The following is a 24,416-nucleotide window of genomic DNA, read 5'->3' as shown; positions in this document are numbered from 1 at the left end:
GGTTTTGCACAAAATATATGTGACTGGCTGCTTTAGCAGATTTGCTGGCTGACTTTGGGCTACAACTGTCCAAAATTGAAAAAATCATGTATGCTTTCTTATGCCTCTTCCAACTTTAATACCTTTCTTATTCATGTATATTTCCACCACATTATTTCTACTCGTATTAGATTTACTTAGTAGTTCTGGTATGTTCTTGTGAGAATGCTAGAAAAATTTCATAATTGTAATTAAAAATGCTTTAAGATATATAAGAGGAGTAGGCAAAGCCTGTGAGGAAGCCATGCTTTTACAGTTCTCTGGCCCGCTAAGATAAAGACAGAAGAAATTATTGTGTTTTGGGTTTTGTTTCCTCATCGAGAAACTTTGCAACTTTATTTCGTGGGGTTTTTGGAACAGGGCTTTTGTGGAGTTCTCTCGTAACCCAATGGAGGGCTTTAAGACTCTTCCTGCAGTCTATGTGTCACTTAAAATGTCCCAGCTGAAAATTCCACTTGACCTCAATGTTCATTATCCAGATGAGCTTGAAAGGCAGGTGGAAAGCGGCACAGCTGCGAGAGTGAAATATGCCAGGTAACTGTTCTTTGGGGAATGGGTTTGTTTGCAGTCTCGAGCTGAAATAAGGTTTATAGGATTAAGAAATTCCTGGAATTGCTACTGTGGTGGAACCTTTGTGCAAGCAGAACATTCTTGCTGGTACTTCAGGAGAACTGTGTAAAGTCATTATTTGAACACTTTAATGGCTGTGGAGAAAAGTGCTATGAAACAAGAAACTTAATTCAGATCCTGGACTAAAAATATCATAATTGTCTTAAAATTGTTTTATGCTTAAAGGTGTTTCCGTAGAGCAATCTGAGTATACACTGTGTTTCAGTCTCATTTCCTTAGAGATATGTGGAATGATGATATATGTTACAGCTTTACACAGTGATTTCTGTTCATGCTAGGGACAATGTGGGGATTGTTAGCACCAAAAGAGAAAAGGAATGGCATTTCGGGTCATAATGAAAAGGGATGTTTGGATATAGTGATTAAGGAGGCAATGTAGTAAGTCCATCTGGTTAGACCATACCTGCTTTTGCCAGGAAGGTCTAGCACGTGGGTTTCATTGTCTGCAATATATGCTGTCTGTGATTCTCTGCTTTTGGTCATACATACAACTGCTGAAACAGTAATCTGTCTAGTTCATGATTAGTCTATAGCCAATTTTAATATTTTAAAACATGAAATCCAAAATAGGAAGGCAAGACTGAACTGTAAAGGTTGAAGTGCATGTGAATACATCGCTTCCAGTTCATGATAATTGTTTTTTAATAAAGCACATGTAGCAGTCTTGCTGTGTCCCAGAACTGTACTTAAAATTTATATGAAAAATAATTCTTAAAGGATTCAAGAAACAAATCACACAGGCTGGAGGACTAATTATGGATTTCTTAACTTTTTGTCAAGCAAAAAGAATGTGCTATTCAAAAAAGAGGATATGCTGAGTTTGTATTTGTGCTGCGGAGTACTCAGTTTATTTCTAGAAAATTAGCTTAGACAGCATGCAGATAGCAGCAAACTTACTGTTTAACCTTGATTTTTTTTTTTTGATGTTTAATGAATTGGTGGAACAGTGGCTCCTCAGTGCAAATATGCCTGTGTTCAGTCATAACGGGCACATTGGTTGCTCTGTAGTATGCTGGTTTTGCATAGTTGTTTTCCATTTTAACTAACTTCATACCTTTTGAATTAAAGGCCATTAAGTACCTGAATGAATATTAAGGCTTTTTTTTTTCTCGCAAAATGCAAGTGCCATAATTTTTGTCAGTAAGTTAATCTTTTTTCCTCTGTGTACATACATATGTTCATGCTAAATGAATGTGAGAAGCAAGTGGAAAGCAAAAACTGAACTCTGAATTTTCACTTTTGAATTTTCCCCAAGCCTGGTGCGTGTGTGTTTAGCATCTTTATTCCATAAATTTTTCAGAGTAAATGTGGACTATCAGAAGCAAACAGTAGAGCCTGTGGAAATATCATTTGGTATTTCGGAACTGTCAAAGATGATCCCAAATCGTCTTCTATCCATCAATGTAACAGAGGTAGGAATGTTCTATATCTCAAGTAGATTATATCTAATCATCAGGACCTAGCTATATTTGCACAGATGAATATTCAGCAAATGAAAACAATGGGTATTAATAATTCATTTAGCACAGAGATATTCAGAAAGGGTATGAAGAATATTTTTGGTCTAATTTTTAATATTTTTGCATTTAACAGTACTCGCATACCTTGCCTCAGTTATTGAAATTTGTTTGCACTTGTAAAACCACTAAAACTATGTAGGATTCTTTGGCAGAAAAGTTACCTGCAAGTAGGCTTAAATGTAAAGGGGATAATGAGAGTGGTCAAATATTTGTGTATACTATAGAAATGAATGTAAGTAGTTATTTGGACCATTTACCTAGCTATTATAAACTGGCAGTTTTCTTTAGAAGCTCTAGATGTGAGAAATTACATAAATGCATGGTACTGCATGCTCATTCAGGAAAAAAAATTGCACGCATAAAAGGCGGAGTATTTGGGTGAAAAAAGTGTGATGCCTTAGCAACATAAAATGGAGCAGCTGATAGGGAAGCATCACATTCTGGGGACCCTTAAAAATCAAGCAGCATCCTGTATTTTCTGAGGCACAGGAAACTCAAACTGAAGCACCATCTGCATTTCTTATCTATTTTCATACTCTATTTCCACAGTTTTAAAATACGTTCCACCATCTCTATACTATCTCATAGTATACACAGCTGTGACTTGCAGTTGGGTAGTGCAGAAGCCTTTTTGTGTCAGTCCCACATGTATGTTTTTGGGTTTCTCCTGTTCATTGGTTGTTAGTTGGACTACAGTTTTGACACCTTCATATGACAAAATGGATAAACAAATAAGCTCCCTTTCTTACAGCGGTGGGAAAGCTGTAGGCAGATGTTTCCAGGAGAACAGACAGGGTAGGTCTGTCAAATACTGAGTTAATAGAAGAAATCAAACAACCACCTTAGCAGCATTTCAATTGACTTTTAAGTGTATTGTCAGGAAAGCCAGAGAAAGGGAACCTGAAGACAAGACTGAAAGGAAGGCTCTATTAGTTCTGGTTTTATTTTTTTTACATAGGGAGAAAAGGAATGTATCTGTTTAAAATCATGTTGCAAGATTTGTTATGTTAACTCTCTGTATTATAAGTCCATATCTGAGTAAGCTTAAAAAAAAAATAGTGATACTGCAGAGATTTTTGAAAAATTTTAACAATAAATGCATTTTAAAATGTGTGTGTGTGCACATATATATGTATACATATTCCTAAAACCTGAAGCTGAGAATTAAGTTTTGTGTTAACTATAGTCTTTTCAACAGATTGGTTAATACCAAGCAATATATAAACTGTTGAAATTTTAAAGAAGGTTCAAACCACTGAGCTAGTGGAAATTATAGGCTGAAATATTGAACCAGCTCTTGATAGTAGTGGCATGTTTTGCAAGTGCAGAAAGAATATTTTCTTCAGCTTATCCAGTTAAGTCTGTTATATGAAAAACGTTCATGGATTTGACAACCAAAACCATTCCAATCAGTTAGCTATTGATGCTGCTTTTGTTTAATATATCAGTTTTAACTAATGGTCATGTATATTTATTTCCACAACTTTGTTGTAAATAAAGATACTTCTTTTCATTTTATGAGTGTTTGAAATTAGATTAGAAATGTTGTAAGAGTTCAGGAGACAATTGCAGTTCATTCAATCTGATTTAAATAGTGAGGTTCCCTCTTCTCCCCCATCCCCCTTAATTTCCTGAGGGGTGGCTGATCATTGCTGGTCAGTCATAGTGCCAATTTGCTGCTAAATGTAGCTGACTCTTAAGTTTGGCGTTCTTTCACTAGCTAGAAAGTTGCACCATGTCTGTATGCACCTGTGTAATGAATGATCAACTTAATAAATGTTTTTTTTAAAAAAAAAAAAAGTCATCTTTCCTTATTTCTTTTTCTTTCTTTCTTTTTTTTTTTTTTTTTGGTAATACTTATGTCAGGGTCTATTTGGATGAAAAGTAAAATGCATATATACAGCAAGCAGACATTTTAAACCATATTATTTGATGAAGAGCAACCTTATATGAGAGAGAAATGCTTCTCTGCATTTTTCTTGCAGTATGAGTTCTGTCTGCGTGTCAGGAGTAGGAAGGCTTTCATGTATTTTGCTCAGAATAATTGTTTTGTATTTGATGTATAAGAAAAATAATAAATGAGATCTGAAACAGTTTAATTTTTATGGCTTTTAGATTGTGGAAGTTGGACACTTCTGGGGTTACAGGATAGATGAAAAAAATATGATTGTACTCCAGACTCTAACTGCTGAAATTAACCACCAGAACCTGATGGATCTGCCAGTGTCTCCACATCCAGAGTTAGTGTGCCTGGCCCCATTCCCTTGCGTGGAAAACAAAGGATACTACCGAGCTCGTATTCTGTATGTTTCTGGAGATTTTGCTGAGGTACAGTAATGTGTTGTGTCATAGTGAATTGGTAAGATGAAATTGGGTTAACAATCTTGTAGCTATGCGTTTTAACAAAGTACTGTTCTCATGGCAATTGTAAACATTTCAATAAAGAAAAGAGAAATCTGTAAAACTAGAACTAAAATAAAGCCTTAATAGAATGTAGCCAGAATAGATGAATTATACATTTTTTTTCAGAACACAGGGATATTTTTATCTTAAATTAAGAGCAACTGTTGATGTGGTAGGGAGTTGTGTGTACCGAAGCAGAGGGAAGCAAAATAAAGATGAAAACATCCAGTAACTTTGAAAACATGGTAAGGGTTACCTAGATAAGAGTCCAGTGCTGTATTTTTAGCAGACAACCTACATCATTTCCTTTTCATAAATACCTGAGCTCCATCTTAAAACTAAGTTTCTTGCTGCTACTGTGTTGAGAATCCTTCCTCCCATATTCAGTTGTTTATTTCCAGTTTGTATCCATTTGTTCTTGCGCCAATGTTTCCTCCCCTGGTTTACCTAGACTTTCTTTTCTTCCTCCTCTTTCCCCTTCCCTCCAAATTTATTATGCATCTTTTCATTCCTGAACTTTGTCTTGCTAATTGAAGTAAGCTGTGTTTTTTCTCATCTGATACCAGAGTGCCTCTCTGTTCTCCTGATCATCGCAGTCCTTTTCCTCTGTTTAGTAATATTGCTAGTTCTGAGCTCAGTTTTCTGGAACATGGTTGACCAGAGTTACGTATGCTCTTGTAGCTGTAGTTCCACCTTTGTTTGAGCAATGATGATAGTACTCCCATTCCAAAATTATATTTCTCCTCTACCTTCAGAAACACTTTGTGTGGTACATGCCAAGATGTATTTGCCTTTTGATAGCTTTTTTTGCACAAACTGCCTCTTTTCACCTTATGCTCAGGTTTGTCTCCTGGGTAATTCCTAACTAATCTGAATTTATAAATAATTGTATAGCACTTATAGCAGAAATTGTTATAAATTCCAATGCATATGATGTTTTACTTGATAGTACCTGTTTTCCCCATTCCTGTTCAGGTCTCTGGTCCATTCAGGGGTTTTTTGTTGGCTTTTCTTTTTCTTTAAACATTGATCAGTTCTGTATCATCAGCAAATTTCATCAGCACATTTTTGCTCTTTGTGCCAAGGTCAGTAATGAAAATTACTGTGGCAGTTCAAGGTAGATCTTAATTTCCCAGGCCAATACTCTTCTCAACACGTACACGCCTTTTTTTAAGATTGGCCTTTGCACAGTCCTTTCTTCATTTGAATTTCTCAATTTTTTAACATAGTTGCATATCACCACTATAGAATTCAACCTGAATCTTGCTATCTGTCTACAGTCATGAAACACAAGTGAATAACAGTGCTACTCTTACCATTTTCCCCTCTGCATTTATATACACTCACTCAATCCATGGTAACTATTTACTTATGCAAAGCCAGTTACTAGGTAGTGTCATTCACTGTTAAGAGGTTATACAGATTTAATTGCAAGGAGAGAATTATTGCCTTTCAGATAAGTTTACTTTTTCTAGACCTAGCAGATTGTTTGCTTAATCTGTGGATGTGTAGCCAAGGGATCAAATAATAGACATGATAAAATTTGACCTATTAATTTTGACAGATCTTCATTTGCATACTTTCTGAATTTGCTTCCCTGTCACTTGATAGGATTTTTTTGTACGGTAATTATTAAATTTTAATTTGTTGCTTCCCTTGCCCACTGAAAACAGCATTATTTTTAATGGAATCTCTGGAATCTCTGCTGATGCTCTTGTGTTTATATTCTTCTTTTCTCCAGGTTTTCTTTGTAGATTACGGCAATAGATCAAGAGTGCCTTTAAAAAAATTAAAAGATATTCCAAGCAATCTTCGAGAACTTCCTTTCCAGGTAGGGATGGTGCTGTTTGCTGCTACTTAATAACTCAATATCTGGTCTGGCAAATGGAAGCATACTTCAGATCACAGTGCTTTTTCAGAATAATAATGAACTGACCTGTATTTTGCTAATGTGATGTACCTACAAATGTTTTCCCCCAAATACATGATCTGTTTAATTGTACTTCTTGCTGCATGAAACTAAATTGTGTTCTGTGTAAGTGCAGAGAAATGTTATCTAGCCTTTTGTTTTTAGGGACACTTGCTTGAGCAAAAAAGCTTGCTACCTGATTAGTTGTTAAAAAATAAAAAAAAAATTAAAAAAACCTGAATATTTGAACTAGTCCTGTTTCTTTGGGAACAAGGTAGTGGTCTCTATCACCCATGTATGATCAGAGGAGCAGCAGAAAGAGCGAGAGAAATCACTCTACCAACTACCTTTGCTTTTTGTTGCTTTTGGCCATGAATTTCTTTGCTGTCCATCAGTTCTACCAGAAGTAGAACTTCTCTAGAAGGAGAATGTTGTTCTGATCTGCTGACATGTGACACTTGGGAACAACAGGCTGGGCAGTAGATGAGCTTTATTTTATTCTAAGAACCTCCAAGCAAACAGCAGCTTCATTTATACAGCCCAGAAAACAGCCCTAGGAAGAGAAGCAGAATCAGCAGCTAGTTCAATCTATTATTCTCTGTCTAATTCTAGCTGTTCCCAGCGAAGGTAAGCAGCAGTATAGCATCTCTTTTTATCTACGTGGCACAAGTCTGCAGTGGCAAGTGTCTTGTGTGTAGTTACTGTGCAGAGTATTTTTGTTCAGTCAAGGACCCCGCTCCCCTATACTATTAGTTACAGGGAAAATACCTAGGAGATATCTTGCTAGATTTACACCAGATAAAATCTTCTCTGAAAACTTCTGTTTTTGCTTTGTGGTGCTCAGCCATTCTTTGAACTAGCAGTTCCACTTTGATTGTTTCAGGCAGAACTCTCTTGAACATTAAATACTGATCTCTAAACTCATTCTGGCATGGATTTATTCTGTAGCTAGTTTTTCAACAAAGTAATTCTCTTGAGCTCTATTTACAAATAAAAGAATGAGAGACTTACTTTAACTGTAATTCTAATCCTTATCTGGATGTTCTTTTTTAAGCTCATTGAAGCAGGTATTCCATACTTAATTTCTTCTCTGAAGTATTTAGTAGTGAAAATTAGAAATGAACCAGCAGATCTATGTTTCAGTTTTATTTATTTGTGCTTAATGTTAGATCTTATGGGGATTCATTTTATTTTTCTTTCATATTTGATTTTTTAAAAATGGAATCCATTTTAGCAAAAATCATTCATTCTTGAGTTTTCTTCAGATGTATTAGAGAAAAACTTATTTCTGTTCCAGGCCTAACCTTTGAATTATTAATTCTGATATTTCTTTGCCAAAATTATGGCTAGAAAAGTAGGTTTTCTTTTGTAAATTCACATTGAAGCCATAATTCATGATCACGGAAAGGGGTCAAATGAGAACTTACTCTTGCCTGCCTGGGAGAGAATAGCTGCTGTGGTTCTTCTAACTATTCTATTATGTTTGTTAAAGAGAACTGCAGGTTATGAAATTTTAACAGGGAGAGCATCTCTAGACTCATAAGACTTCAGTGCCAATGGTGAATTAATACTGCCTATATATCTGTGAAATGTGTTATCTTTTGTGCACTGTTTGCTCTGGTTGTTTGTCAACTATGTACGGTATTGAAGTGATGCGAGATGTAATGCAGTAATGTGTAGCTGCATTGGCAATGACAGAATAGGAATTATGCCAGTAGTCTTATGGTAGTCTTAGGAGTTAATTATTGCAACAGCTTATGTTATTTTACAGTTACTAATTCAAACAATTTCTCGAGAAAATGAAAGATTTTGCTGCCAATTTGGTACTAAGGCAAGCATTATTTTTAATGTTTTTGCTCTAGGCTTTGGAGTTCAAGATGTGCAAGATGCGTCCATCTGCAAAATCTCTTGTATGTGGGGAACAGTGGAGTTACAGTGCTAGCCAGAGATTTGCCTCATTAGTAAATGGTTATACTCTTCTAGTGAAGGTGTATTCACTCGTGCATGGTGTTCTGCATGTGGATGTTTTCCGTTATTTGGGGAGCAAAGAGCTTGTGAATATTCGAGATGTGCTTATTGAAGAGTGTTATGCTGAACAAGCAGAAGAATCATATGAATCACAAGTATGTATTCAATAAGCTTCTCTCTGATTCTTTTCTTACGCTAATTTATTTCAGCTGTGACTGTCTGAAGCCCTGATTGAGCTGAAGTCTTGGGAGCATGCCATACAGGATTAGGCAAGATTAATGCTTGAATGGTACTATATATTTTTAAGTGTGTGCGTATTTCATATGGAGCTTTTGGCCAGAGGCATTGCTTCTTTGAGACATTTTTTTAAGAGATGTTTCCCAAGACGTGATTGAATCGCTTGAACTGCTCCACTATTTTATATAACCTGAAAGGTGATAAGAACATTAATGTTTTTTGTATTTGTATGCAAGTATACATGTTCTTTGTGTAAAACCTTTCTTCTTATAGATTTTTGAAAAACATAACTTTCATGGTTTTAACTCTCTCCCATTTTTTTTGTAGCAAAGCCATGATTTGCTCAAGGCATTACTTTCTGACCAAATAAAAAAAGAAGAGAAAAAGCCTGCGCCTTCGAGAGAAAAAGAAAAGCATTCCATTGAAATGTTGTTAAACAAATTTTCTGTCAATAAATTTGATACACCGGCCCATAAGGTAGCTTGAGGGGGGTTTTTTTGGTGTGGTTTTATGTGATGTTTCATATTAGAATGGAGATCAAGATTGAAAATGCTTTGACTGATCCATATTGATGTCTTTCATAGCACATATTGGAGGACCATCTGTTGGTAGAAAGCCATAATGTGACCATTGTTGACTAATGTATCACAGCTCTTAGCAGAACTTTGGAGATATAACTGGAGAGCTAACTGAACCTACTCTTTTAGCACGTTCTACGGTAGCTCTTCCCACCATTGCAGAATGAAGATATAATAAACTGAAGACAGTGTTTCAACAGATTGCCTTTCTCATTTTGTAAGCTGCAGCAAAAAGCAAGATTATGACCTTATCCATTTTTTCTAGCAATACAAACACTTTCACTTTACACAGTGTTTGGTTCTCCCTCAGCTAGGCAACACTGGCAAGGTGATAAAGAGAACACTGCAGTAATTGATAATAGTGAAGCAATGGATGTTTCTTCTACTGCCAGTTCCAAACTCAAGAATTTACTGTTACTTATGTATATTCAGACATCTAGTCACTACCGAGTTGGAGTATAAAGCATGAAAATGTGTTCCACTCAGTCTACAAGTTGAGCCCAGTATACATTATAACTCTTCCCCATTTCAAACCTCACAACATTTCAGGCTTCAAGCACCTAATCATGCTTAATTTACCCATGGGAGTAATCCTGTTCAACTGCTTATTTGCATAAATTGAGATGTTTTCAAGATTAAAGAACAGCTCATGTAAATAAAAATAGCCTGATTTCATTAGATGCTCTGTGAAGCCTAAAATGGTGTTTAAACCAGTGGGAAGCCTTGAATTCCAGCACTTGTAGAAATGTACTTTTTTTTTCTAGGTGCCTCAATGATAAGTTTGCTTTAGATGCTTGAAAGTGTTGCCTGTTCATCTGTTCAGTTTTGCTGTGTACATACACAGGTCCATGAAAATACATTTTGTTTTTCAAGTCAGTTTTTCATTTATAAAGGATTTTGATGAGGAGAGATCCAAATGTTAGCTAACTAGCATTTCATTTGTTCTCTCTTGTTTTTGAAGGTAACACTTCACGGACCATTCAGTCCTTATGAGGTGAAATGCTACAGTATGACTAGAATATCCCGATTCAGGTATGATAAAGCTTTTACTGTGAAGTATAGGCACACCGTCAGCTGTCTTTGATAAATTCATGGAAACCCATCCCAGTTACTCTTACTAGTTTTTTTGGTTTTTGTTAGGGGATTTTTATTCATTCACAATATTTAAGAACTCAGGCCTGAAGTGCATTGAAATGCATACTATTGCTACGTAAAAACTTAAGAATAGATTCATAAAAAGTATTTTAATGTTTTATACAGGAGTTAGTTACTAAGCATGATACACAACTGCTAGCTGGGATTCAGAGAGTTTTCAGCTGTTAAGTGTTACCTACTTGGGTGGCACCGTGAATTCAAAAGGATTCTTTTTTCCTGTGTTGATATGTGTGCGCTTTGGTGTCTTGTTTTGTTTTTTAATGTTGAAAATATTTGTTATTTTCTCTCCCAGGTGTGCTTTCATACAAAAAGAAAGTATAAACTCTGTTGTTATTAGTGAAGCTCCAGAAGATTCCTTTCAGCAAATGTTGGTTGCTGCTTCTTTATCAGTAAATGCAACTGGTAATGGTTGATGAAAATGTTTGGAGGGTTTTTCTACACTTGGTCCTTTCTTTTTTTTTCCAAAGGAATACCCATCTGAGTAAATATGTCACTGTAATTCTATTAATTATATCTTTTTTGATGTTAACATTTTCTTTAGATACTTTTCTTTTTCTTTTGTGCGTGGTGACAGGGTCTGCTGTGATTTTAGAGGAAACATCTTTGATGCCTCCTATTCCTGGTCTACCGGCACTCCTCAGTATGCTGTTTGCACCTGCTATAGAACTCAGGTATTCATGCATTTTTTAAATACTGACTCTTTTAATATTGCTTAGCACGTTGGCAAATTGGTGACAGACTTTCTTGCTCTGCTTTTACCATTTAGCATGGATTTTTGGTTTGGGCAGTCTTTTGTTGTTTTTATGTTTTTTAATTTTTTGTTTTGGGGTTTTTTTCAAAGTTGTTTTAGCATCTTTAAAAGTCCTGTATGTTCTTTGGCATGGCTTAGACACCTTCCTGTATGTCTGTCTTCACATTCATTTAGTTTCCTAAACTCCAGGTGAGACTGTTTTCTTCTTATTTGGCACAGGCTTGATAGAAGTGGAAAGTATTTTACTGGTGTTCTGTGTGGTTTGGGCTGGAATCAGATTCATGGAACTCCCTTGCTTCCGGAAAATGACATGGAGCTGACATTTGATGTGCGTTTTGGTGTGGATGACATAGCAGAGGTAAAACATGCATATGAATTTTCACTATAGTAGGGATTAGGTAGAACCTAGTGCATCAGAGATTATTAACTGTTAGAGTTCTAGTAGCTGGAGTCTAGCAACCTTCGGAAAAATTTTGAAGTTGTATGTTTTTGTAGTGCCTGTGTACCTGTTTATAACGTTGGACTTGTATCAGGAAAAAAACCCAAAAAACACAAAAACCCATAGTTCGACTCATTACATTTTGTTAAACAAAGCCAAATGCAAAATGTTATTATGCAATACCCAGCAAACTTTTCAGAACAAAAGAAAAGCATCAATTCTGCACTAATCAAATATCAGTGCTTTTTAATTATCATCTTAGAATTGTTGTAGTTTTTACAAATTAGTCTAGTATTACTGCTTTGCAGTCTTCCATCTGTGATTCTACTGCTTTGAGAAGTCATCTATATCAGCCTCCATTTCGAAAGCTTCAGGTGTTTTTGCTTAAGTTAATAATAGTCAGTTAAGGTTAGTTGTATCGATATCATGGCCACTTTTCATATGCATCAGTATAATCTAATGCAGAACTAGGACTGGATTAGAGTGCTTCATATTCTGTCATTGGCATTTTTACAGATAAACATTCTAAGGACAGCCATTAATAAACTAGTCTGTGAATGTGCAGTGTGTCCGGAACAAAGCAGAATGGTGCAGTTGCAAGAAAATGTTCGTCAGAAACTTCTAAGGTAATCATTTTGTAGGCAGGAGATCTTGCATTTCACAGTCCCAGAAAAAACAAAATACATGATTGCTCAAAGCATAGCTCAGATCAGGCTTTGGGGAAATGATAATAAATGTTTTCATTTAATGTTGCGTTTCATTTACTTTGCTTGTTTATAAAGCAGTATACTCAACAGCTTTAGATTTCTTGTGGTAGCACTAGTTCTGCAGGGAAGCCCAATCACTTAATACTCATAAAACCTAGATAGTGGAACCTGTTCTACAAGGTAGCAGTTCTTAGATATCTTTGCTTTGTGCACCTAAGGCAAGGCTAATAAATAAGCATAAGAGTGCAGAAGGATTTAGAAATATTTTTCCACCTCTAGATAACAATTGTATGTGCTGCCTTTCCTCCCTTAGCAAACCTGTATAGGAGAGGTGTTGGCCAAGTTAGTTGCTGGAAGTCCAAGGTTAATTTATAAATTGAAATAAAGCCACTTGCCTTTTTTCCAGCAGACCTCCCCATTTTTCATAACTGAGACAGTGGCTCTGAAAAAAACTATCATGTGTCAATGCAGCTAGTTTTGGGAATTTTTTCAGCTGGCAGTGTGAGAGAAGTGTCCTGGGAAGCCAATTCAATGGAGTGTCCCTGTAACAGCTCCTCCTGTGCTGTGGCTGCTGAGCGTACTGTGAAAAATCTTCTGTTTGTAAATGTAGCATGCGTTTTAAGTGCTGTCTGTATCATCAGTGGACCTTTCTTATCCTTAGCTGAGTCTGTGTCAAACAGATTTTGTGAGGAGCTCTGGCTGAGTCGTGAATTAGAAATTATGTTATGCTCTCTAGAACTGTCCTCCTTTCTAGGAAGTGTGACCTTTCTTACAGCTGTATGCCAAAGTCTGGTAGTTGCTTACACTGAAATGGCACTGAAAAATGAAATTAAAAGGGCATAAACAATTGCCAGAAACTTTGGGGGCACCCAGCATATGTTAGCTCACCAGCAGACATGTCAAATGTGACAAGGGAACAAAGTTCTGTGCAAAGTGGTGGTTCTGGCAGGGGACAGGGTGTTGGTGTGTGTGTGCTGCTGTCAGCAGGGAGAGCCAGCCAGAGACCTGGCAGCCTGAGCCAGCTGTTCCACGGTGTTTTGTGTGTACATGGAAAACATGATGCTACAGCTCCGTAATGGCTCTACTTCAGAGGTGCATGCTCCTGGTGCTTTTAACTGAAGGATTGCTAGTGCAGATTGGTGGCAGGTGGTTCTCATTTGAAACCTGAAAAACTCTTGGTAAAATACCAGCTGTTGAGAGAATGTGCTGCTAATGGGGAATTTAATTTTCTGTTCATGTGCAGGTACCTTTAGGGCAGTTTAGCATGGTGCTAATTGTTGCCTGCATTGCCTTTGGACGCTGTCATCTAGTACAGTGTTCAGACATCCGAGCTGAACTTCAGTAACTCCGTTCATGTTGTAGTAAGTGCAGACAGAAATCAATGAAAGTGGATAGGCAGAAAGAAGCAAAACCATTATTTCTTCAGAGTAATAAACTTTTTTTTTAACTTGGTTGATTTACAAATAAAATAATTTCAAAATTTGATGTTGAATTCATTCTGTCTTAAGGCATTATGTGAAAAATAAATATACTTGAGTTTGTACAGCTCCAGAATATTTATTCTTTAAAGTACTCCTCTGAAAAGCACTTTCTGGCTTATTGTATATTTTCCCAATATTCAGAATTTTTTCTTACTTGAGTCCATGTTTGTATGACTTCCAAACTTTTATCAAAATCTGCTTAGAAAAATCAAATAATAAGCTGCTGCAGCAATCTCCTTTATTGTTAGCATGGCAAATTCTAGCAGAACAAAATCGGGTAGACAAATTTTGACCTTCAAAGTCACCTCTGGACTCCTGCTTTGTGTGTCTGATCTCAGGATGGATTTGCAAGACTAGCTTTCACAGAAACAACCTCTTAGGCATACTGGATTTGGAATACTTTGTCTCCTATTTTTGAACAGATACACGCTAGATGATTTTGTTGCTGCATTTGGATGTGCATTTCTTGTGTTTCCTCTCTGAAACCCTTTTTACACGATTGCCATTCATTTACTCTTTTCCCTTTTCTTTATTCCCACATCTGTCTTCTCCTGGTTCCTATTTTGTCCCCAAATAAGCAAAAGAAAAACAACTGTCATTTTGAAATGTCATGCAGTATTAAAGATTGCAAGTTTGGTGAATCAGAAACTGAAGGATTAATTTAATGGATATACTAATTTCTTTTGGTAAAATTTCTTGGGGGGTGGGGGGGGACAGGGACAACTTACAGCAGGGGTGTCCTCATCTCCCCACACAGACACACTCACACATATACACTTATTTTTATTCTGGATTCTTTTTCCTCAGTCCCAAAGCTAGGCCTTTTTTGACTTTTTTGACTTTTTTTTTTTTTTTTTGAAGGAAGAGACCATCTAGTTAGTGTCATGATGCATTTTTTTGTGTGTAAAATCTTTCATTTTAAAAATATTATTTCTGGTTGTACTTAGTTTAATGTCCTGAAAAAATCTCTTATTAATAAGAATAAATGTATAAAATATTTAGCTTGAACAGTCTTTCTAGCTGCTTTTTCCATTTTTTTTAAAGCTAATTGTATTTACAACATGTCACCACTACTTAAGACTAAAAATGTATGTATGAAAAACGCATCTTGACAGAATTAATTAAAGTGTACTGTTGTACTTTGCATAGCTTGAGGAAATAACTGGGGCATACAGACGATTTGTAGCAACTGAGTTGTCATACAAAACAGAATGCCCTAAAAATAGCAGTATTGCTTATTCGCTAGAATGTACATGCATAAGTCTTACAGAATAGCTGATAGTTGCAAGTTGTAGTACTTTGTCAATGAAGGAAATAATGATTTTCTTAAAAAAAAATTAAAAAAAATCCGATGCACTCTTACAGGGAAACTAAGTGTACTTATCCAATGAAACAAAGTGCATCTTCTGACTTCTTATACTAAAGGGCCAAAGTACAGATAAATGAGCAGATTAGTTTAATGAGGAAACGTAAGATTTGATTCACCATAGACAGCTTGTAAAGACGTGGTTGTACCCAATGTAAAAAAGTCTTTTGCATTTATAATTAATCAAATACAAATGTATTCCTTCAATATATTTCTGTGTGATTTCAGTTTAATCTGCAAATCAAAACCACGAGATGCAATTGTTCCTAAGTGGTATAACAAGTCATACGCCTGGAATCAGGTAAGGTTATTAATATACTTTAAAAAATGAAAATGAGTAGTTAAGAGTACTGCAGTATGCCTTCAGTTAGTTGACAGTGGTCAAAGGTAAACAAATTATTGTTGAACGGATCTTTTTTGAAGTTGAAAAAAAATGTGCTGAATTTGAAGATACTGAAAGCACTGTAGAGTGGGATTTAAGGCATAAGGACTGTTGTGTATGCATCAGCCTCTATTAATGTCTTAATTTTGTAGAGTCTGCTTAATTTTTTATATTGTGTGTACAAATACTTTGACTTTTCAAACAGAACTCTTCATGGTTTTTTAGTTCAGAGAGATTGTAGAGGAAACTTTCATTTGTTGGAAGTTAAAATTTTGTATTGGTGGTTCTGTTAAATAGCCTTAGCATTAAAGAAGAGGAAAAACATTAACTGGTAGACTTTTCTTGTTTAGGACTTACCTGAATGCAGTGCATCTTAGTTTTACTTTGGTTGCTGTGCTTTCAGGTGGGCTTTTCCCTATTAAGCTTGTGGAAACCTGGCTTGTTTTAGAATCAGTGTGATGGAGTCAGACAGAGGGCCATTTTCTTCATCTGGGAGTATTTCCTAGAGCTGAAGAGTAGTTTCCTACAGTGCTAGAAGTCTTGCCTTTCTTTCTAAAAGGACTTGTGCAACCCACTAGATTTCTTGTGCAGTTACCATGGCAAACAAGTGCATTTTCTTAACTAGAAGAAGATGAGGAATTGCAGAGTGCAGGAATAAGATTGTCCACCCTAGCCCACCCCCGGCATATAAATGAGGTATTTAGGTCTCTTTTGGAAAGATTGAAAACAGTGGGTGAACTCCAAGGGTGTATATTTTTAATAGACATTGACTGAGGGGATAGTGTATCTTCATATATTGCCTTAAGCTGAAGTGTTGCTGTTTTCATATTTCAAATTCAGTTATCCTTGGTGTTGCCAAGATAACCTTTTATTCAATTATATTAGTGTTTAGCATTTTATAAAAACAAGGTGATGTATAAATCATACATTAGGATTTACCCCGTTGCATCCAAAGTCTGAAGAATCTCAGGACATCTTATTCATGTCATAGCATAAAATACTACCTATAATCCCTTGGAAATGATTATGGAATAATCTGTCTCAGACATGTCATGAGATAGGGCTTTTTACAGTAATAGTTATTATGTTTAAAGGTACTGCATGGAACTGAAATTATGTCTGTTTGATTTGAAGCAGTCAGAGCTCTTTGAAATTCTATATGAATGCATTTTTCTATATTCTATATGAATGCATTTTTAAGAATAAACTCTAACTTTGTGATTTTTTTGTTTTGATTAGGTAGATTCAGAACGTATCATTGACCAGTCAGAAAGGCAGCATGGAGGAGGAAATGATCTTTATCAGCTGCATAAGCTTGTTGTGTTGAATGTATAAGTGTATCTAGAAGCATCTCAGATGAAGTATGATAACTTGTCTAAAACTTAGTTCTGTTTTCTCTATACCCTTGAAGGTTCACTCTACAAATGTGATCCTTAGGATTAGTGTAAGCATAGTACAATATAGGGCAGAATATGTTGATGGGATTTTTAAAAATTAAGGTATGCTGGCCTAGAGCAGACAAGTTAATTCATAAAACCATCTTATTTAAAGCAGGATGCAATTTTCATTTTAATAATATTTCTGAGAAGGTGCATCACAAGCAACATGAAAAACAAAGCAGATTAAGGCTTAGTTACTTTCTATGTTAAAAGTTCAAGAGCTAAGGGGCTATCTTTTCTCTTTGATAATTGCAAGATGCATTTTTGTATTTGCTTTATTTGTATGTTATCAATATTTGAAAAAGTCACACAACAAAGGTTGCTTTTGTATGCAAAAACTAGAGGTTAACAGAAACTGGTAATCTAGGTTATCAAAACTTTATACACTGCATATAACTTGGTTTTTTTCTTTCACTTTTCATATGACAAAACCTCATACATGATTCCTGTTTCTATATGGTAGAATGATGTTTTTGAATTACTGATTCATTGCACATTTGTTTCATCTTTTCCTCTTACTTTCTAACGCAAGAGTTTTTTAGTCCTAAAAATAAGGTCAGTGGTTTCAGAATAAAACACAGAAATGGAATAAAATGGGTTTGTCTCTTGTTGTGTGGTCATGCTTCATAAAAGATAAATTTAATTATTAATGGTGTGTGATTGCATTCATGAAATACATGAATAAGAAAGCAATTTGTGGGAATGTATTGATCTATTCTCTCTTCACTCAACTATTTGAAAATCATGTAATGTCTGTTATTCTTCTGAAGAACAGACAATCAGTAAGCCAAGTGACAGATTTGGGGAAAATAAGGTGATACTTAAACTAAGAAAAAATTATTTTAAGTGGTACTTAAACAGAAAGCTAAAGGAGACAACCCTGTAATAGGCAATTTCACTGTCTCTTCAGTTCATTATAAGCTTTACTTCCTCAGACCCGTTTTGGTAATACTTATGAACTAAAACTTCGTATTTCATAATGACATGGATTTAACAGAAAGAAATTGTGTTTCTGGAGTTGCTTAGACAGCAGTTTTTCATTAGCAGCATATCACACCTACACATTTTGGGGGGCAAAGGAAAGAGGCAGAATGTCACATCTTTGCTTTGCCTATTAGTGATGGGAATTCCTGTAGGAAAAGGTAACTTTGTCATATCAAAAGGTTTTATATAAATAATGTAATTTCTCATGATTTCTCGCAAACAATGCTGAAGTTGAGATTTGAAAGGAATGGTATGTATTTTTCTTACTCTGCTCCCCCCCCCCCCCCCCCCCCCCCCCCCCGTCTTGGTAATGTCTTACTTTCCAAGCCTCTTCATGGGAGTGTGCTGCCATCTGGTGGGGTTATTGTTATTTCCCTTTGACCTTCTAATTGCACGCTGCAACGCTGCCAATAATGAAGTAGTACTCTGTAATAATTCACATAGTAATAAAACTGATCAGTTTCTGCTGTTGTCATTATGAGAAGAGGAGTGAGTAACTCTGGGTGTTATTGGGTTGTAGCAGAGCTACCTCTCATTAGTTGCTGAGGAGTGCGAACTGTGTGTTTTAACTCTTAAGAACTCCCAATTTTGTGTTTAGTACGTAATAAGCCTGCAAAGATGATATGGGATAGATTGCCCTTGAAGGAAACGGACCAGTCAGCCTTACTGGGAAGTGCTGCTTGTTGCCAGATGAAAATGTAGTACCAATTTTTTAAAAGCAGCAGCTGTATTTTATTGTTTGATTCCAGTTTCAACAGCATTGCAAAGTTTCTTAACCTTGTTTAAGACTTAGTCCTAGGTAGAAAAACAGCTCAGGACTTTCCCCTTCATGTTTAATAGGAAGCAGCACTGGAGAAAGTAGTGCTGTAATATATTAGTGTCTCTGTATGGCTATAGACCTGATCCCAGTCAACCTTGTGCCTTTCAGGGGTTACTTCCATGAGAAAAGGGCCATGACCACTTATCAAGCTTCCCTGTCTCTCCAGGTGCTTGTCAGCATCTGATAGAATGGGATATCATTTATCACAATTTATTAGTGATCATCAATGTAATGTATTTCTTCCATAACTGAATCCAAAGTAGAAATATTATTTGAGTCTATACAAGGCCAGCTTAACCAGTGTTTCTCCTCTTGACAGCTTCCAATAGCAATGGAACAGTGATAAATCATGTTATAGGGGCTTCTCAGAACATACAAGTCTGCAAATACATAGATTCATTATTACTTCTAATTTCCTACACAGCTACAATGAAATCAGGTAGTGGTTTTGAAAGCTTTTTTTCATGTTGCACATAATTAACTGGAAATTACTGCCACAGGGTGTGCTAGAAACCAAGTATATAAACAAATACCAAAAGGAGTTTAACTATATTTTAACTAACTACAGACTAAAAAGGGTTGTTCAGGAGGTGTAGCTTGTGTTCTACTAACTATATCAGCTGTTATTCCAAGTACATCTGAAGTTGCTAAAACAAAGATTAGGGAAACATCATCTCTGATTCCTAAGTTGATTCCTTAGCACATTTGAGAGAGACAGTAATTTCATTATAATAATCATACTGATGTGATCAACACTCTTCATGTTTTTTTTTAAACAGAGTGAAAGACAAAAGGAAACAATTATTAAAAACAAATAACAAACATGAACATTTCAGTTACTCAGGTGTGATGCAGGGAATTGAGAACAGGTATAACAGCAGCCTTTAGCATGATACCTGTAGTTAATAACTTGAGCAATTTTGAATGAGCTTGGCCTGCCTTTGGGAACTACAGCAGTGATCACAAAGCAAGCTAAGGATTTTCACAGGATTTCTTTCCCCAAATGGTGTATTAGTAGGGACGTGGGTAGTTTAAATGAGCCATAGAGAACTCCTGCTGAGACTTGGAAACACTTCCAAGTAACAGTACATGCATTCTGCAGTGAGTGTGACTGAAGAAATTAAGGTGATTATGGATGCCAGTTTGAAGTGATTTCCAAAGAAAACAGTACTATCCCTTTGCAGCCTTATGTGATTTCTTTTTTTTTTTTTTTTTTTAAGAGGTGCAAATGTGGGCATAGTTCAGAAATTTTGGTCTTTTCTAGCAGTTGTTTCCTGCTGTAGGTATTTGAGCTACCTATTTCTAAAGCTTGCTCATGTGTTTTACATAAGTTTTTGATTACAGTGTAGACATAAAGAGACTTGACAGTTAACTGGAGAAGGAAGGTAGATACTGGAATTTGAATGGAGACTTTATCCTAGGGTCACTTTACCGAGCACAAGTGCAGTCCCAACAGGCTTCATATTGCTTAACCCATGACCGGATGTTTCAGGTTTATTTACACTAACCACCTTCCTTGTGACTTGAATGAGAATTTAATGAGACAAAGAACTGCTGAAGCAGCCACGTAGAAGGTGATCCAAGTCAAAAAAAAATTGCCTTGAGAAACTGCATAAATGCTGCCATTTGCTAACTGAAGATGAAACTTCTTTTGTCTAAAGCTGAGATTTTTTTTGTCTAAAGCTGAAATACTAGGATTATTTGTATAATCCTGAAAGCATGTGGAAGAGGTGAAAAATCACTTACTCTGCAACCAATAAAGTGTGTTGTTTTTCTTTTGCTTGTTTTCTTTTTTGAATAAGAAGTGGTTAGCCTTCACTTAAATACTAGATGGAAAGGAGTGGCTCTTTGGATAAATTTAGACCTGTAGTTCTGGAGATACTTGATTTTGTCCCTGAACCTACTGTACTGTTTATCTTCAAAACAAGAGCACCACACCATGCTGAGGATTATGTACATCTGCCACAATCCTTAAAGCAGATTAAAATGAGGTGCTGCTCTATATACAAATATCAGAAAAAGGCCATGTGAATTGGGATAAATTTGAATTAGTTTGGACTAACACATAAAAGTGTTAGTGTAGAATGTGACAAGAGTTGTACTGATTTTGGAAATAATCTAGCAGCACATTTCAGAGTAATAGTAATACATGGACAGAATAATGGTAATACAGGACTGTGGTGGTGGTGGTTGTTGCTGGTTTTTTTCCTACCATTAGCCTGTAGAAAGGGATAGACCTGAACTAACACTAATTAAAAAAAAAAAAAAAAGCCATCAAGTGTATAGCTTGACTTTTTCAGTTTCCTTTTTCTAAAATAACTTGGAGAAAAGCAGATAAAACTCCAAAAAGGATGATAAATGAAAGAAACAAGCAAGGAAGAGATGTCTGAGGAAGGAGTAAGGTCTTTACTAACCCCCAGAAAGGATTATTGAGGTAAGAGGCAACCCTGAGATTAGTGAATCTGTAGAAAGGTAGATTTTTTTTTTTCCCCCCCCTTAGGCACCTAGTACAGCCACATGGATAGGTGTTTATTTTCCTCTTGTCTCTATTTTATACTCCTAAATTCAGTTTTTATTCAACCACCATGTGGTGGGGAACCATGAAGCAGATGGAGGTGAGTGGGGCAGGAGTGAGCAAGCAGCACCAAATGTCTTCCTGAAAGGCTCTCGCCTTCGTGCCTTCCTGCAAGCACCCTGGTAGCCAGGAGAAAGCAGGAGGGATGCCTCCTGGTACAGAGGTGGGAACAAGGTAACTTGTATGTTGGTATTCATTTCCTTTTTCCTCCAAAAACTGCAGTAACCCCTTACAGCTGATGAGTTCACACCTTTTTAATGCAAAGCTTATGGAATGTGTCTCCCTTTGCCAGAGTGATAAGTGCCAGGTGTTGCACAAACACACCATTGCAGTGGTCATCTTTTCCTCTTCTGTATTTGGTCTTCCTGCACTCCATGGAGGGCTTTTTAAATCCTGCTCTCTACTTTTCTTCGTAAATAGAGAATAAAACACACAGGGATAAGCTGCTCCCTGGATGCCTGTGGGTTTTTTTGTTTTGTTCTTTTTCTATTAAAAGGAAAGGTGCAGCTCTTAGCAATATTTCAACATTTATGGGGTTTTTCCAGTCTCTTAGCAGTGAAAATCCAGATTGCATAATCAATAAACAAACAGCAGAGCAGTTGCATATATATCTTTGGGGATTTTTTTGGCCTTTTTAATAAGGTAGGAAGCCTACATTTGAAAGGTGGGAAGGTAGGTTAGATTTGATTAGAACTCTTGGTATGGGCAAGATCCTAAACTCTTTCAGAGCATGTGTTTCAAGTCACAGAAATAGCTATAGACGGGTCCTCTGCTTTCTCTAGTTTAAAATGATAGATCTCTCCTGAACTAGTTTTACTAGTATGGATAGCAGTGATTTGCAAACTGACTCCTGCTGTCCAATTGCGAATTAAGTGGTGAATTCAACAAGCTCACTTTAATTGTAACAGTGTTGTTTGTTCTCTAAGGAATAGATTATTTTATTTATGAAGCACAAGATAAGGAGGTAGAAATAAAACATTAAATGATTGCTGCTGATGACTGTTCTAATTTTAGGACTAGCTATCGAGGCTAATATATTAGTAGAGACCCTAACATGGATGCCAGTGCTATATGATGGCGAATATACACAGAACCACAATCTATGATATTCGTGAGTTTCCAGAGAATACACTGGTGCTTCCGTAAGTAACTGAGATTTTTTCACATTGGCATTCTCACATGATTTCTGTCTGCTTCACTAAACTTCTAAGGGGTGTTACCTCTTCTAAAGGTAAAAGAGGATTTGAATTTGAATAATGATGCCTAGCTAGAGAAAGCATGCCATCCTTCACCACAGTTCTTAAGAAGAAACTTACTTCCATTGTTATGGAAAAATTATGCTTGCTTAGCCACCATAACAGGGTCCAACCCTAGGTTTCCACTGAGAAGTTCAAAGCCAAATCAGAGCAAAATTAAATAAATAAATTTTGATAATGCACGTGCAGCATTTACAGCTTAAGCTGGGTGCCTCTGAAGAGGGACCCCGAACAAAGAAACCCCTGGGCAATAATTTTTCAATCTAAATTCTCCACCCCTCACATGGCAGTTTGGACCAATAGTAATATTCAGGTGTGGGGTCTTCCCGTTCCTTATTGGGTCCCATCGTTGTCCCTAGGCAGGCTGCTCCTTTCCTTATCTTTACTGTCGCGGCTTCTGCTGATGGATGCACCTTCGTTCCTTGTTGGGTCCAGCCGTTGTCTCTCAAGGTCCTGACAAGGAGGTGGTAATTCCACGCCACGATTAACGCTGCCCCAGCAGTGAGAGGAGGCTTTGTTTCTCAAGGTCCTGACGCCCTGCACAGGCCTTATTTCAAAGTCTTGACATCCTTCCTTTCGGAGTGTGAGACAGAGGAACCCAGACTGCTTGCAACTCCCTTTTCTTTCCAGCTGGAACCAGCTCTGGGGCCCTCTTTTACTTAAGATGATGAGTTATGTGAGCGTGGCCTAAGGCTTCAACAAATTTAGCTACTCATGCTAAGCAAGTCTTATGTAAGTTGTGCTAAGCAGCTAACTCTAGACAGCCCCAGTCCAGTATCCTTTAACGTCCATGGGTACAGCAAAAAGGTCCTAAGGAGAACTGGCAAGGAGAAACACTAATCAACTGATCGCAGCGGAGAGTCGCTTACATTTTGACAATACACCACTCCTTTTTCTTACTTCCTTGATTTGTTATACATAGAAGAGGTAATAACAAATTGTGAAACCAGGGTTCTTTATCAGTGCATAAACACTAGAAGTAAATAGTGAGGTTCCAGAGAATTTCTGAGATATCGTAAGCTGGAAATATAATTTGATTAAAAAAAAAATAAACACAGAAGATTTTAAAGCAGCAATTAAAGGGAAGTGAAAAACAGACTTACTAAGGTGAATGTAAACTCTGGAGAAAGATGGATTTCCTCATTTTTATTTTTTTTCACTGTTACTGTTATTAAAACCTCAGTTATGATGACTGTTTTCATGACTGTTATCACAATTTTAATACAGCCGGTACAGTGAGTTATATATATATTGGCCTTTTGGCTGAGTTTGAATATGGTAAAGTACTAGCATTCAGATACTTCAGCATCAGAAGGCACTAATCATTTAGGCTAGCAGCTTTTCTGTTATTGAATGATAACCAGTTGCTTTTCCATTGGGCCCCAAGCTTACATTTTGCTATGGTATCTTGCCAAATAAGCATTCAGATGCATTCTCTATCTTTTTTGTCTTCAAACTGTATCATTTACCCTGATAATTTTCTCCCATAATTTTAAGCTCCATCGATAAAACCATCTATCTAGTTTCTCATTTATATTTTTCTGGCCAGCAGTTGATTATTCTACTGTTATATCAAACGGTCCTTTAATTCCTAGTAAATACTCTCTATGAATGTACTTGTGCATTGTAATCGTCACCTTCCCATTCTGATGTTTTGTTTTCATTTTTAATACAAAATTTGATGGACACTTAGAGTGTTGAAAGCTTAAGTCTACCTATTAGGAATTTTCTCTAACCAACAAATCATTTCTGTGGCTTTAGTACTCTTTTTCAATAT

The 24,416-nt window shown here is 36.4% G+C and overlaps 1 protein-coding gene across 1 annotated transcript in view; it reads left to right on the top strand.

The window, feature by feature from the left end:
- Window positions 1-17,612, top strand: part of TDRD9 (tudor domain containing 9) — a 77,910-nt gene extending 60,298 nt beyond the window's left edge. Inside the window, exons 24-36 of the mRNA XM_064512021.1 lie at window positions 400-573; window positions 1,970-2,081; window positions 4,305-4,517; window positions 6,334-6,423; window positions 8,364-8,624; window positions 9,034-9,183; window positions 10,246-10,316; window positions 10,732-10,841; window positions 11,014-11,110; window positions 11,410-11,548; window positions 12,146-12,255; window positions 15,412-15,484; window positions 16,805-17,612. Coding sequence (XP_064368091.1) covers window positions 400-573; window positions 1,970-2,081; window positions 4,305-4,517; window positions 6,334-6,423; window positions 8,364-8,624; window positions 9,034-9,183; window positions 10,246-10,316; window positions 10,732-10,841; window positions 11,014-11,110; window positions 11,410-11,548; window positions 12,146-12,255; window positions 15,412-15,484; window positions 16,805-16,900 — 1,696 coding nt within the window. The 3' untranslated portion in view covers window positions 16,901-17,612. The remainder of the gene's footprint in view (window positions 1-399; window positions 574-1,969; window positions 2,082-4,304; window positions 4,518-6,333; window positions 6,424-8,363; window positions 8,625-9,033; window positions 9,184-10,245; window positions 10,317-10,731; window positions 10,842-11,013; window positions 11,111-11,409; window positions 11,549-12,145; window positions 12,256-15,411; window positions 15,485-16,804) is intronic.
- The last annotated feature ends 6,804 nt before the right edge of the window (window positions 17,613-24,416 follow it).

Source organism: Dromaius novaehollandiae, chromosome 5 (genome assembly GCF_036370855.1).
Source record: "Dromaius novaehollandiae isolate bDroNov1 chromosome 5, bDroNov1.hap1, whole genome shotgun sequence".
NCBI classification, from domain to species: Eukaryota; Metazoa; Chordata; class Aves; order Casuariiformes; family Dromaiidae; genus Dromaius; species Dromaius novaehollandiae.
The sequence above is the reverse complement of the archived record's forward strand: the minus strand, read 5'-3'. Positions and strand labels throughout refer to the sequence as shown.